Source organism: Stenella coeruleoalba (assembly GCF_951394435.1).
Source record: "Stenella coeruleoalba genome assembly, chromosome: X".
NCBI classification, from domain to species: domain Eukaryota; kingdom Metazoa; phylum Chordata; class Mammalia; order Artiodactyla; family Delphinidae; genus Stenella; species Stenella coeruleoalba.
The window spans coordinates 28919637-28935628 of NC_137152.1; the positions used below are offsets into that span (position 1 = coordinate 28919637).

The 15992-nt window shown below is 38.9% G+C and overlaps 1 protein-coding gene across 1 annotated transcript in view; it reads left to right on the plus strand.

Moving 5' to 3' along the window:
- Window positions 1–15992, plus strand: part of SYTL5 (synaptotagmin like 5) — a 234584-nt gene that overhangs the window by 128914 nt on the left and 89678 nt on the right. The window contains exon 3 of the mRNA XM_079909888.1: window positions 5870–6079. Coding sequence (XP_079766014.1) covers window positions 5870–6079 — 210 coding nt within the window. The remainder of the gene's footprint in view (window positions 1–5869; window positions 6080–15992) is intronic.

Below are 15992 nucleotides of genomic sequence, written 5' to 3' on the forward strand. Positions count from 1 at the left end.
GGTGGCATCTTTAGGATTTTCTGTGTATAGTGTCATGTCATCGGCAAACAGTGACAGTTTTACTTCTTCTTTTTCAATTTGTTTTCCTTTTATTTCTTTTTCTTCTCTGATTGCTGTGGCTAGGACTTCCAGTACTATGTTGAATAATACTGATGAGAGTGGACATCCTTGTCTTGTTCCTGATCTTAGAAGAAATGCTTTCAGTTTTTTACCATTGAGAATGATGTTTGCTGTGGATTTGTCATATATGGCTTTCATTATGTTGCGGTAGGTTCCCTGTATACCTCCTTTCTGGAGAGTTTTCATTATAAATGGGTGTTGAATTTTGTCAAAAGCTTTTTCTGTATCTATTGAGATGATCATATGGTTTTTATACTTTAATTTGTTAATATGGTGTATCACACTGATTGTTCTGTGTATAATGAAGAATCCTTGCATCCCTGGGATAAATCCCACTTGATCATGGTATATGATCCTTTTAATGTATTGTTGGATTCTGTTTGTTAGTACTTTGTTGAGGAATTTTGTGCCTATGTTCTTCAATGATGTTGGTCTATAATTTTCTTCGTTTTTAATACCTTTGTCTGGTTTTGGTATCCAGGTGATGGTGGCCTCGTAGAATGAGTTTGGGAGTGTTCCTCCCTCTGCAATTTTTTGCAGGAGTTTGGGAAGGATAGATGTTACCTTTTCTCTAAATGTTTGATAGAATTTGCCTGTGAAGCCATCTGGTCCTGGACTTTTGTTTGTTGGAAGATTTTTAATTACAGTTTCAATTTCATTACCTGTGGTTGGTCTGTTTATATTTTCTAATTCTTCCTGGTTCAATCTTGGAAGGTTGTAGTTTTCCAAGAATTTGTCCATTTCTTCCAGGTTGTCCATTTTATTGGCATATAGTTGCTTGTAGTAGTCTCTTATGATCTTTTGTATTTCTGCAGTGTCAGTTGTAATCTCTTCTTTTTCATTTCTAATTTTATTGATTTGAGTCCTCTCCTTTTTTTTCTTGATAAGTCTGGCTAAAGGTTTACCAGTTTTGTTTATCTTCTCAAAGAACCAGCTTTTAGTTTTATTGATCTTGCTGTTGTTTCTTTGTTTTTAATTCATTTATTTCTGCTCTGATCTTTATGATATCTTTTCTTCTACTAATTTTGGGTTTTGTTTGTTCGTCTTTCTCTAGTTCCTTTAGGTATAAGATTAGATTGTTTATTTGAGATTTTTGTTGTTTCTTGAGGAGAACTTGAATTGCTATGAACTTCCCTCTTAGAACTTCTTTTGCTCCGTCCCATAGGTTTTGGATTGTCGTGTTTTTGTTGTCATTTGTTTCTCGGTTTCTTTTTTGTTTTTCTTTTTTTGCGGTACGCAGGCCTCTCACTGTTGTGGCCTCTCCCGTTGCGGAGCACAGGCTCCAGACGCGCAGGCTCAGCGGCCATGGCTCACGGGCCTAGCCGCTCCATGGCATGTGGGATCTTCCCAGACCGGGACACCCCCTGCATCGGCAGGCGGACTCTCAACCACTGCGCCACCAGGGAAGTCCTGTTTTTAGGTATTTTTTGATTATCTCTAATTTCTTCAGTGATCTCTTGGTTATTTAGCAGGGCACTGTTTCTCTCAGTGTATTTGTGTTTTTTTTCTGTTTTTCTCCCCTGTAATTGATTTCTAATCTCATAGCATTGTGGTCGGAAAAGATGCTCAATACTATTTCAATTTTCTTAAATTTTCCAAGGCTTGATTTGTGACCCAAGATGTGATCTATTCTGGGGAATGTTCTGTGTGCACTTGAGAAGAAAGTATATTCTTCTGCTTTCAGGGGGAATGTCCTAAAAATATCAGTTAAGTCTATCTGGTCTGTTGTGTCATTTAAAACTTGTGTTTCCTGATTTATTTTCTGTCTGGATGATCTGTCTGTTGGTGTAAGTGGGGTGTTAAAGTACCCCTCTATTGTGTTACTGTCGATTTCTCCTTTTATGGCTGTTAGCATTTGCCTTATGTATTGTGGTGCTCCTATGTTGAGTGCATAAATATTTATAATCATTATGTTTTCTTCTTGGGTTGATCCCTTGATCATTATGTAGTGTCCTAGTGTCCTTCCTTATCTCTTGTAACTATCTTTATTTTAAAGTCTATTTTATCTGATGTAAGTATTGCTACTCCAGCTTTCTTGTTATTTCCATTTGCATGGAATATCTTTTCCCATCCCCTCACTTTCAGTCTGTATGTGTCCCTAGGCCTGAAGTGGGTTTCTTGTAGACAGCATATATAAGGGTCTTGTTTTCGTATCCATTCAACCTGTGTCCTTTGGTTGGAGCATTTAATCCATTTACATTCAAGGTGATTATCAATATGTATGTTCCTATTATCATTTTCTTAATTGATTTGCTTTTGTTTTTGTTGGTCTTTTTCTTCTCTTGTGTATCCCGCTTAGAGAAGTTCCTTTAGCATTTGTTGTAAAGCTGTTTTGGTGGTGCTGAATTATTGTAGCTTTTACTTGTCTGTAAAGCTTTTGATTTCTCCATCTAATCTGAATGAGATCCTTGCTGGGTAGAGTAGTCTTGGTTGTAGGTTTTTCCCTTTCATCACTTTAAATATGTCCTGCCACTCCCTTCTGGCTTGCAGAGTTTCTGCTGAAAGATCAGCTGTTAACCTAATGGGGATTCCCTTGTATGTTATTTGTTACTTTTCCCTTGCTGCTTTTAATATTTTTTCTTTGCATTTAATTTTTGATAGCTTGTTTAAAGTGTGTCTTGGCGTGTTTCTCTTTGGATTAACCTTTATGGGACTCTCTGTGCTTCCTGGACTTGATTGACTATTTCCTTTCCCATGTTAGCGACGTTTTCAACTATAATCTCTTCAAATATTTTGTCAGACTCTGTCTTTCTCTTCTTCTTCTAGGAATCCTGTAATTTGCATGTTGGTGGGTTTAATGTTGTCCCAGTGATCTCTGAGACTGTCCTCAATTCTTTTCATTCTTTTTTATTTATTCTGTTCCCGGCAGTTATTTCTACCATTTTTTCTCCCAGTTCACTTATCCATTCTTCTGCCTCAGTTATTCTGCGATTGTTTCCACCTAGAGTATTTTTAATTTCAATTGTTGTGTTGTTCATCACTGTTTGTTTGCTCTTTAGTTCTTGTAGATCCTTGTTAAACATTTCTTGTATTTTCTCCATTCTGTTTCTGAGATTTTGTATCATCTTTATTATCATTACTCTGAATTCTTTTTCAAGTGGGTTGCCTATTTCATCTTCATTTATCTGGTCTTGTAGGTTTTTACCTTGCTCCTTCATCTGTAACATATTTTTTTGTCGTTTCTTTTTTGTTTTTTAATGGGTGGGGCTGTTCTCCTGTCTTACTGGTTGTTTGGCCTGAGGCGTCCAGCACTGGAGTTTGCAGGCAGTTGGATAGAGCCTGGTCTTGGTGCTGAGATGACCTCACTGGGAGGTCATCACAGTGAGGTCTGGGAGACCTCACTCCGATTAATATTCCCTGAGGTCTGAGGTTCTCTGCTAGTCCAGTGGTTTGGACTCGGAGCTCCTGCCACAGGAGCTCAGACCTGACCTCCGGCCTGGGAACCAAGATCCTGCAAGTCATGTGGCATGCCAAAAAAAAAAAAAAAAGAAAAAGAAAAAAGGAGCAATACAATAACAAAGAATAAAAAATAAAATAAAATTAGAAAGATAAAAAATATATCAGGAAAAATTAAAATATAATTGAAACAACTGCAACAAGGAAAAATAAAACCACAACAGAAAGAGGAAAAAACAAAAAAAGGCAAACAAGCCAAAAGGAGCAGAACAATAACAAAGTATAAAGAATAAAATAAAGTTAGAAAAATAAAAGATTTATTAGAAAAAGTAAAAATATAAAGAAATCAGCAAGGTAAAACAGAGCCCTAATCTAAAAGAGGAAAAACGGGGGGGAAAAAAGCCTTGGCTGTGGCGGGAGGAGTTTAGGTGGGAGGTGGAACTTAGGCAGGGGTGGGGTCTAGGGTGGGGCGGGACCTACATGGGGGTGGCTGGGGTGACGTTTGAGCATGGGTCAGGGCCCAGGCTCAGGACCACAGCCGGAAAAGGCCTTGGGGGCGGAGCCTAGGCAGGGCAAAGTTCAAGCGTGGGGCAGGGCCTCTGCTTAGGACCTGCAGGGAAGGGGAGAGGCAGCACGTGGAAAGGAGGGCTTCTGGAGTGTGGAGTTCCGGAGTTGGGAGGTAGGGCCCTGAGTGAGGGTGTGTGGGTGGGGTTTAGGCACAGTGTTGGATGGGGTCTCTGAGTGCAGCAGTAGGGCCCTGGGTGGGCGTGTAGGGGTGGGCTTGGGCTCTGCACGGCAGGAGGGAGGCTCCAGAGGGCAGAGGATTAGGCCCCGGAGCCCAACAGGCTCCCTGGTGCCTAAGTGGATAGGGAAAGCGCTGGCTGCATTCCCTTCCGTTCCTCCACTAACCCCCCCACCCCACGTACCCTTCTGTTCTCCTCCTTCCCCGCTGGACCCCTAACCTGTGAGTGGATCCCGCTGGGTGTAGGAACTCCTCCCCTCCCCCAGCCACCCCTCAGGTGTGTTGGTCCTGTTGGTCCGGCCTTTATTTTTGCTCCCCCTTCCCTCCCTCCCACTCCCTCAGGACCTGCGTGGCTGGAGGCGGCCTTGGTGGGCAGAGGATCTCAGCAGGCTCCCGGGGGCCCAAGTGGGCAGTGGAAACCTGGCCACGCCCCCTTTTGGTCCTCTGCCCTTCCAGTGGTTCCCCAATTTCCCCCTTCGGGTGGGATCCCTTCCCCTCCCACAGCCACCCCTCAGGGGTGCTGGTCTTGTCCTGCCTCCACTTCTCCTCCCCCTTCACTCCCCCTCACTACCCCCCACTCCCCACGTCCTACCTGGTTGCTAGGGGGTTCCTCCTGTCCCCTTAGGTGTCCGTGGTCCCCAACTGGTGCCTGTGAGGTGCCCTAGTTGTGCGGAGATGTGAATTCCGCATCCTCCTAGTCCAGCATCTTCTCATTTAATCTTAAAAACAGTCCCAGTAGAATGTTGGGCTTCCCTGGTGGCGCAGTGGTTGAGAGTCCGCCTGCCGATGCAGGGGACACGGGTTCGTGCTCCGGTCTGGGAAGATCCCACATGCCGTGGAGTGGCTGGACCCGTGAGCCATGGCTGCTGAGCCTGCGCGTCCGGAGCCTGTGCCCTGCAACGGGAGAGGCCACAACAGTGAGAGGCCTGCGTACTGCAAAAAAAAAAAAAACAGTCCCAGTAGAATGTTAATACTCCCAATTTAGAACTGAAGAGACTGAAGTTGAGTGGGTAAATCATTGTTTAAGGTTGAACAACTAATTCATGATGGAACCTCTATTCAAAGAAAGGCATATCTAATAGCAGAGCCCCTAGGTCAGTGGAAGTTGTTGGAAACCCTCATTATGTTAAGCGGAAGCATTTTGACCTGAAATGATGGACAGTGTCTTTGCAGCAAACTCTTCATTGGCTCTCTTAAGGAAAGTACCCATGTTGCCAAGCTTGATTTCACACTCTCGCCTCACGTAATATATCTAGGCAAGGAGAGAACATGGTATTGTGCATGCCTGTAGACTGGGGTTGTATTCCCATGTTATGGTATCAAGGATATCCTGGAGAAGATAGAGTAGAATGTAAATAAATACTAATAGCAAAATAGTAGTGCTAGTGGAAGATGTCAAATTAAAACAGAAACATTATGTTTTTCCACTACTGAGATCAAAGGATTATTGATTCTGGAGGGAGAAATTGTGTTTTTTGAGTCATTTGACTCTAACTCCTTGATTCTTTCAAATATTCTTGCAAATGAAAACACCCCTTAAATGAAGATAGCTCTGCTCCTCTGGTTTGTTTTTGGGGAATTTTGTAAGTGATTTTTTTCCTCTTCTTCCAGGAAGCTGAAAAGTGAACTTTTGGAAGCAAAACGTAGAAGTGGGAAGACTCAACAAGAGACCGGCAGGGTCTGTGCTCACTGTCAGAGAAACCTGGGCTTGATATTCGACCGCGGAGACCCGTGCCCGGCCTGCTCACTCAGAGTGTGCAGCCAGTGCCGAGTCTCAGGCCTTGATGGAAGCTGGCGCTGCACCGTCTGTGCCAAAGTCGCGTGAGTTTCTTGCCTTTGCGTGGAAAGTCAGTTTTGATGACGGAAGGGTTTGGAGTGGGGGAAAGCAAGACGGAAGAAGAGTATTTAAAAGGTAGGGATAGAGAGTAGAACTAAAAGTGTAGCCCAGCCACAGGCTCAGCACTGCCTTGGCAGGGTGTGGTGTGTGTGTGAGAGAGAGAGAGACAGAGAGAGAGAGGAAGGGACAGACAGACAAAAACGGAACAATATGCTTATTTTTTTAAACTATAAAACACAGTACAACTGGAAGCCTCACAGAACATGGTCTCTTGCTGCATCTGAAAACCACCCTCTGGCTCTCTTAGAGCCATACCTGGCTCCACGTGGCTTCTCAGAAGGCACAGACAATTGCCCTTGAGACATTCTTAGACATTTGGGGTGACTGGCGAGATGAGTATCATATATCCAGCCTGCTCTTCACATCAGCTGAAGTAGCCCCTGAATTTCCTCCCAAGCTAGTTCTTGAGAAAGGGTGAAGGGAGACAGCTTTATCATTCGCCTCCGTGTTTAGCCTGCGGGAATGTCGTGGCTGTGGGTTTCCGTCTGCCAGCCAGGGTGCACATCAAGAGTCATTGTTTTCTAAGTTCAGTTGAACTGGAGTCCAAGCACGATAAGGTCTCTACTACTCCTTGGGCATGCCAAGCTCCATCCTTTTAAGAAATCTGACCCTGGATCAACTGGTACGTTTTCTCCCTCCCAAGGTCCCTTCATCTCTTCTGCTCTGGATGGCACGTAATAATCTCATCTCCAGGCAACTCCATGTTGACCTCTCTTTCCTGTGGTTGAGGTCGGGGATGCTGGCATCACATCAGGTTTACCTGGTTTGGTTGGGTTTGGTTTATCTTTTATCCTCACTAACTCATTCTCTTATAGGAGTTAAGAGGCTATCTTGGGAGGAAAAGTGAATAGTTTAGTAGTAAGAGTGAGTGACCTTCATTTCCAACTTCTCTGAATGAGGACGACTGTGTTCTATTGAGGTCTCCTGTGTTCACTGATTGCATTATTTAACCAATGTTATTTCTCCTGTACTTTTTCATAAAATTGATCATAAATTGAGCAGTTCATATTATGTTTCCACACTACATTGAGATAAGCAGCTCTAAAGAAATGAACCATTTACGTTATCTCATTTCTTTCTTTGGATACATTACTTTGATTTACCTAAGCAACCATCTTCAGTTCTTTGTCTCGCATAAATTCCTCTTCATACTTGCCTCTTAGTCATTGGCAAGCATCATTTACCAGATCTGGGGGAATGAGCACTGATGGAATCATTGACATAATGTGTTGCAACGTAGCTTTTGTTGATATTGGTATTCTTTTTCTAAACTGAGTTTAGTCATCTGCAAATCAAGATGCAGAAATAATCCTGGGTACCTTCCTGTTTTTCCCATGAAATCAAAGTATTTCTCCATATACATATACAGAAAAGTATCAATAATGCACTTTGCTTTCTACTTAAAAGAAACATGATACATCTGTGACTCATGTAAGTAATGCAGAAGTTGCTCTTTTAGACCCTGGACTCTTCCTAGAAAATTTGTTTCTGTGTGGGATAATGCTTTCTCCAATTCTGCTTTCCTTTACTTGGCATTTCAGAGTTGGATATAAAGGTTCTTCCAGTATAGTCAAATAATGAGTTATAGAGGAAATAATTAATGGACAGAATTTCCTCAATTATAGTTTTGCTTGTATACAATTTTGCAGGAGCATTTGTCCCTCTCCACCCTTAGTGACCACTAGAGGACAACAAATCAAATTAACAAGAAGCAAATGAATAGAAAGAGGAAAACTTGGAAAGAGGCTAGCATCCTTTCTGTTTATGAATAAAAAACATGCACATGGCTTTTTTTTAAAAAAACTAGAGTTAACTTACACAAAAGGGCACAAATGACAAGTGTACAACAGGATTTCTCAGTTTCAACATCACTGATATTGTGGACAATATGATTCTTTGTGGAGGAGGGAGGGGGAGGGGCTGTCCTGTGTACTATAAGATGTTTAGCAGCATCGCTGGCCTCTACCCGTTAGACACCAGTAGTACTCCGCCCTTTTCTAGTGGTAACAATGAAAAGTTCCTCCAGACATTGCCAAATGTCCCCTGAAGAGCAAAAGTCACTTGGGGTTGAGAAGCAGTGGTGTGCAGCTTTGCAAATCATCACAATTTCTGTGTAACTATCATTCAGGTGAAGAAATAGAACATTACTAACACCCCAGAAACCTTTCTTCTTCCTCCTCGCAAACACTAGTCCCTTCTTATTCCCCAGGTATAAATACTCTCCTGCTAACACCATAGGTTAACTTTGACTTTTTTATATTTTATATAAATTGACTCATACAGGGTGTGTTTGTTTCTAAGTACTTTTGGTCAACAGTATGTTTGTGAGACATCCATTTTTGTTGCATTTGTCTACTTATTTTCACTGTTTTATAACTTATAGGTTGTTCCAGGTTATCCTCTCACTAGCAATGCCTGGAAGTTGATTACTTTATATTTTTACCAACTCTGTTTTTTGTTTTTCTATTTTCATAATTTTGTTGGGTGTGCAGTAGATTACTCTGCATTTTTCTTTATTACTATTGAGAATGAAGATATTTTCATATGTTTATTGACCATCTGAACATCCTTTTTTGTGAAGTACTAGTTCAGGTCTCTTTTTTCTATTAGATTGTCAGTCTTCTATTGACTAGTGTGAAGGAGTTCTTTATATATCCTGCGTACAAACAGTGTTGGTTCCTTGTGTTGGAGATATTTTTCCCCAACTTCTGATTTGCCTTTTTCTTCTCTTACTGGTGCCATTGATTAATAGAAATCTCTAAGTTTTCATAACTCAATTTGTTCATCTTTTCCTATATGAGATTAGTGGGATTTTTTTCTGTGTTCTGTTTAAAAAAACAAAACAAAACTTTTTCTAACTCCCAAATGATGAAAATATTCTCCCATGTGATCTTCTGTAATTGTTATTATTTTAGCTTTTATCTTTACACTTACAAAAATGAGTTCCAACTAGATTGTATATGCTGTTAGTTAGGGCTTCATTTTCATATTTTAATATGGGTATCTACTTGACCCAGCACCATTCACTGAAGATTATTTTTCACTGCTGTACAGTGTTAACCTTCACAAATCAAGTATCATTTCTGAACACTCTATTATGCCTAACATTGTGCCAATGACACATTATTTTCATTATTGTAGCTTTATAATAAAATTTTATATCCACTAGACTTCCTACTTTTTTGTTTTTGTTCAAAACGCCCTGAGTATTATTGGCCTCTGGTATTTTCAAATATGTTTTAGAATCAGCTTTCCAGAAAACAAGTCCTACTGGCATTTTTATAGGGGCTGCATTACATCAGTAGATACTTTTGGACAGATTTGATGTCTTTCAGTATTTAGTCTCTCAGTCGACAAACACTATGTGCCCCTTCATTTATTTGCCTTTAATTTCTCTCAGTTATATTTTATAGTTTTCCTGGTCTTATACATTATTATATTTATTCCAAGTATTTGATTTTTATGTTATTATAAATAGTATGCTTTTAAAATTTTTGTTTTCTAATTGTTGTCGATATGTAGAAATACGAATTGATTTGGGTAGTCTAATCTGTATCCAGAAATCTTTTTAAATCACTTCTTAATTATAACAGTTTCTGTGGTGCCTTTCAGATTTTATTTCTGCACAATTATACTATCTTTTCTAATTCTTATATCTTTTTTTCTTGCCATATTGTATATTTTCAATTTTATTGGTTTCTTCCTTGCTCTTTCTTTTGTTTTACTTTCTTTGAATTTATTTTTGATTAACAATTTTTTGATTCAGGTATTTAGATACTTGATTTTCCAGCCTTTGTTCTTTTATGACATATACATTTAAGGATATGAATTTCCCTGTTTTCAGTGCTTTAGCTGAATCCCACACATATCAATTATTTTTATGATATTCATTTCATTCTTTCTATTTGCTAATTTCCATCATCATCTTTTTCTTTAACTATGAATTATTTATGATTGTCTTTCTTAATTTATAATTTCCTAGAGATTTTTCTGTATCCCTTTTTGATACTGAATTCTAGCTTAATTCCACTGTGGTCAGAGAACATACTCTGTGTGGTTTCAGTATTTGAAATTTGGCCCAGAATAGGGTCAGTTTTGTTAAATATTTCCTGTTTCCTTGAAAGAAAATGAATTCTGCAGGATTGATTTGAGTATCCTAGTTATGTCTTTTAATGATGTTTGTTAACTGTGTTGTCCAAATCTTCCATATCCCTACTGATTTTTTTATCTACATATTCTGTCTGATATTGAGAGAAATATATACTAACCTCTCTCAATAATGATTGTGGATTTTCTATTTTTCCTTTTAGTTTGATAATATTTGCTTTATATATGTTGAAGTTAGAGTCTTGAGTGCTTAAATATTTAGAATTATGAGATTTTACACATGTACAGAAACCTTTATAATTATGAAAAATCTTTCCTTATCTCTAGTTATGATTTTTTCCTTGAAGTTTACTTGGCAATTAGTATGGCTGCAATAGCTTTCTTTGGTTAGTGTATGTTTGGTAAATCCTCCTTATTCTTTACTTTCAACCTCTCTGTTTCCTTATGTTTAACGTGTGTCTCTTGTAAGCAGCATATAATTGCATGCACATGTTTTAAATCTAGTCTGACAATTGTCATTTAATTAGTATATATGTTCCATTTGTAGTAATGAAATAACTCACATATTTTACTTAAAATCTGCCTCTCATTTACTCATTCTCTCTTTGTCCCATCTATTCTGTTCTTTTATCTCTACTTATTTGCCTTCATTTAGGTTGTCTAAGTATTTTTCTATTTATCTCCTCTAATATCTATACATTTTTTATCACTCATCTAAAGATTACTCTAGAGATTACAACATACATTCTTGACTTGTTAAAATCTAATATTAATTAGTACTTTTGGTACTTCCAAGACAATAGCAGGACCTTAAGACTCTTTAATTCCCTTTACTCCCCTCCTAGTGCTATTGTATATTTTAAATAGCTGTATGTCTATCTATATCTGTGCACACACATATACACACATATGTATTTATACTTACAGATATATATAGCTTGTCCTAGTCCATTCAGGCAGCTGTAACAGAACACCATAGACTGGGTGGCTTTTAAACGGCAGCCATTTATTTTTCGTAGTCCTGGAGACTGGGAAGTCTAAGATCAGGGTTCTTGAAGATTTGTTGTGTGGTGAGGGTCTGCTTTCTGGTTCATAGCTATAGTCTTACTGTGTCCTCACATGGCAGAAAGGGCAAGGGAGCTCTCTGGGGTCTCTTTTATAAGGGGATCAATCACCTCCCAAAGGCTCCACCTCCAAATACCATCACATTGGGAGTTATGTTTCAACATTTGAATTGTGGGGGGGATACATTCAGTCTATAACATACTTAATCCCACAAGATATTATTATTTTGTAGTCAGTGTTCACTTAAATTTACTACATAGTTACCCTTCTTGTTGCTCTATATTCTTTATTACTACATCTCTGTATTTCTATCTGGCATAATTTTCCCTCTGCCTAAAGGGTAACCTTTAGCATTTCCTTTAGTGTAAGTTCTCCTAGTGATAAATACTCTCAAATTTTGTTTTTCTTAGCATGGCTTTATTTCACTCAGTTCCAAACATGTTTTTGCCAGCTTATTCAATTCTTGGTTAGAAGTTGTTAACTTTCAGTAATTTGAAGATATTATTCCGTTGGCTTCTGGTTTCCAGTGTTTCTGTTAAAAAATCAGATGTCAATATACTGTTGCTCCTTTGAAGGTAATGATATTTTTCTTCAATTACTTTTAATATTTTCCCCTTTTCCATTGGATTTTTAACAGTTATTATACCACACCTAGGTGTGATTTTCTTTGTATTTATCCATCTTGGACCCTGAGTCCCTGAGAGGGCGGATCTGTTTTCAGATCACATTTATTCCTAGGGAAGAGTCCTACAGGGTCTCAAAATATACCTATTAGATAAGAGAGTTGAGTGATTTTATATATTATAAATAGTGGAAATAAGAACACTAAGAGGATAGAATGTGTGTTAGTAGAGTTGGATGGAATAAGTATCAAAGTTTGTCTGTTTGTTTTTTCCACCCAGCTCTTTTCCCGCCAGACTCTGCCCAGGTGTGGTTTGCCATTTCAGGGCAGTGAAGAAAGGAAATGGGATTTTAACAAATGACTGACCTTCCAGTTGCAGGGTCTGAGGACTTAAGGAATTTCTCAGTAACTATTTCTTCAATTCTTATACAGTATTCTTTTATTTGATCCCTAGTATTTAATCATTTCCATTTTTTATTCTATTACTGTTTACCTCTTCCCTATACCCTGGGCCCTCATTTGCTCAGACAACAGTAACTAGGGACTGTGACTCATGGGTCTTTCAATCAATCAGGAGTTGCCTCAAGCTTCTGTATGGGGAGAGTAATTTTGTCTTTAATTTCTAAATGCCAGTTGTAATTACTGAAACATTCTTTTCAGTACAAGACCCAAGGGGCTTGTGTATCCGTGCATTGCTAATGAAAGTTTTGCCATCAACTCATCTGCTAGTCAGTATGGATGGTAACTGCGGGTCTAATTCACACAAAATTTCCCCTAAATCTTGTCAGATCAACATTAGGTTATATATAGAGAGAGAAACTTTTAATGTGTTAAGTCAGTGGAATTTGCAAGTTGTTCATTATGGAAGTTAGCCTACCCAAACTAACATAACCCCTTGCTGTGTTTTTTCCTCTTAATATTTATATGCTATATACTTTACTTATCTTATTTATTATCTTTCTTCCTCCACTAGAATATAAGCTTCATAACCATGAGGGCCGGGTTTTTTATCTATAATGTTCAATGAAGTAGTTCTAGTGCCTAAAAGAATCCCTATAGCAGGTACTCAATATTTGTTAAATGATTAGATGGATGGATGAATAAGCAAATGAATGGATAAATGAATGAATGAATAAATGGCAGGGTCCCACTTAAAGCATGTCAGGCTTAAGCAAGTTATGGAACAAATGTGGTTTTCTTCTGTCAGGAGAATGGAATTAAAATACACGTACACACACACACACACACGTACACACACACACACACACACACACACACACACACACACACTCATACACATGAGAGACGTGCCAAATACATTCGCCTTCTGAACAGAGCAAATTTCCAGCTGTCACTGAAAGGTATAAGACAAGTTGTTGTCAGAAGGGTGTAAGAGTAAATAATAACAAATTGAAGGTTCCATGTCCTCCTTAGGAGATGTTAATGCATCAATACAGAACTTCTGACTCACTTGTACTTCTTTTATTGGTATAACAATAACTTAATAAACCCAACTCTCCACTTATCCAATTGATCTATCCTTTGACCCATCCATCCATCCGTCCTACAACATTTATTGATAACCTATTGGTATACTAGGGGATAAGGATACAAAGATGAATAAAACATGGACTACACTCAGTGGTTTCAGAGTCTAAGGAGGAAGATGAGTTTATTACATTATTGTCTCAAAGTAGAGGAAGAAACAGAGCTCTCATTGGTTCTTACACCTCATTGACAACAACAATTAATAGTTGTTAGCATCTGTGACAGCTGGAAATTTACACGATGAGTGTTTAACTTGATATAAACAAAATCCCTCCTCATTTTTTAAAGCTGAAAACAGAGACCATTATTTCTTCAATATTCCAGCTATGAGTCTACGAGGTCTCAGAGAGTATCTGTCAGTGCTGGAAGTATCTTATTTGCTGTTCATGGAGTGGTTTTCAAAAAGGAAGTGTGAATGATATTTTATTGGCAGTGAATGTCCTTTATTTGTTGTGAGAGAATGCTGCAGTGCCAGTGGGCTGTCTCCATGTTCAATAGACCATAAAATTGAAATTCCCACCTGTGACCTCTAAGAGATGAAATGAGTCAGAAAGTGACTCATTCTCTAATCAGTTGGAAACACAACCTTTATTGTCATTTACCTTGGATTGGATAAAAGTAAAGAGATTTTATTGCTGTAGCACTGAAAACGATTACAGCAAGGACGGATAGAGGGAGGCTCCCTCTTACAGTGGGCTGAGCAACCCTTGACATTTTCTCCAACCCCTTCTGGTTTTAACAAGTTGGTTGCTGTTGGTCTAGTTTTAAAAGTAACTCTATAGAAATAGAATGAAGGGGATCCCCGACACAGCCAGTTAGTTCATGTTGCTATCTTAATGAGACCTACAAAATTCTACATGATTATGTTAGCTGAGGCAGTTGCCATGCAACACAAAGACAGTCATAACGATCATTTTTCCTAATTAGCACCTCAGTTGAACTCAGAAAGACCCCTAAGATAAAAGTGACATGACAGAGATCCCCCAAATGAAATAGTTCTAATATGATATTGATGAGCTGATCTTATATATATTCGTGCCATGTGGTGACATTTCATGCTGCTGTATGACCTTGTGAAAGTCTTTGTAATTTTAAAGGAGGAACCTGGTGGTTGTGTTTTTGATGAATTTGTAGTGATTACTGCCAACAGATGAAATATAACTGAAATAGACAAAATAGTAGTTTCAGTAACTTAAAAGAGGATAGTACCAATGGTTGGAAGATACACACAGAGAGTGCAGGAGGAAATATATAGTGCTTTGTTATGAGGAAGAGAAATACAGCTCCTGACATCCGGAAACTGATGTAACATTTACATGTGGGCCTTGATGTTGTTGGGAGCTGATCTGGCGCTCACAGGCAGGCTGTGGCGTTCTCCTGGTGGACATAAACGACCTCAGAGCACCAGCCTCCCACACGATCACTCTGCAACCAGGATGAAGTGAGAGAAAATAAGAATACTTCATGATCTTGTCTAAGCATAGACCAAAACAAGGTGACTGGTCAAGCCACAAAGTATCAGACATCCCCCTCTCTTGGCTAATGTGAATCTCCTGCTACCTCCTTACCAATTACAGCTTTAGCCTTCTAGTTGGCCCATCTTCTTGGTAAAACTTAAGATACCAGTCATAGCGTTGTCCCCACTTCCTGACATCACCTAATCTAGAGCAAATCCCTGTTGCCTTGAACTCTCCCGATAATTACCTACCATAACCCAAAATTCTATATTAAATCCTTTCAAACGCCCTCTTACTGAGACTTCCTGTGGTTCTTCGTGGCATGTGTTTTCCTTCATTGCAATGAACAAAAACCTCAACTTGTTCAACTTGTTCTTGGCGATCTTTTGGTCTCATGGGTATTGGCAGTTGCCACATAGTCATTTCAAAATCAATCCTAGTTTAACAAATTTCTATAATCTAGTTACAAGGGAAAGATTCACATCAGAGTAACCCCACACTGACCCACAGATTTTGGGGGTGGTAAGAAGCTGTTTTGAGCGCCTTGACATGCTATTTTCAGTCACTTATTAATCATATACAAGAGCCCTCCCCTGTTTTTAGAACGCTCTGTTCACTGTGGTTTAGTATCTTAATACCTACATAAACTAGAGGGACTTTTTTTTAATATGGAAGTGTCATACATATCAAGACACTCTGCATGTACTGTTTAGACAATAATAAAAGAGTGTCTGTATTCAGTACCCAGTTTAAGAATGAGAGCATTCTTGTTTTGCATTTTTTATTCCCTTGCTTTACTTTATGGTTTTACTGTCTACTTGGATATATCCCTAAGTAATATATTTTCTCATTTTTGAATTCTATAGAGATGGAAATCATACTGTGTATTCTTTTTTTTTAACATCTTTATTGGAGTATAATTGCTTTACAATGGTGTGTTAGTTTCTGCTTTATAACAAAGTGAATCAGTTATACATATGTTCCCATATCTCTTCCCTCTTGCGTCTCCCTCCCTCCCACCCTCCCTATCCCACCCCT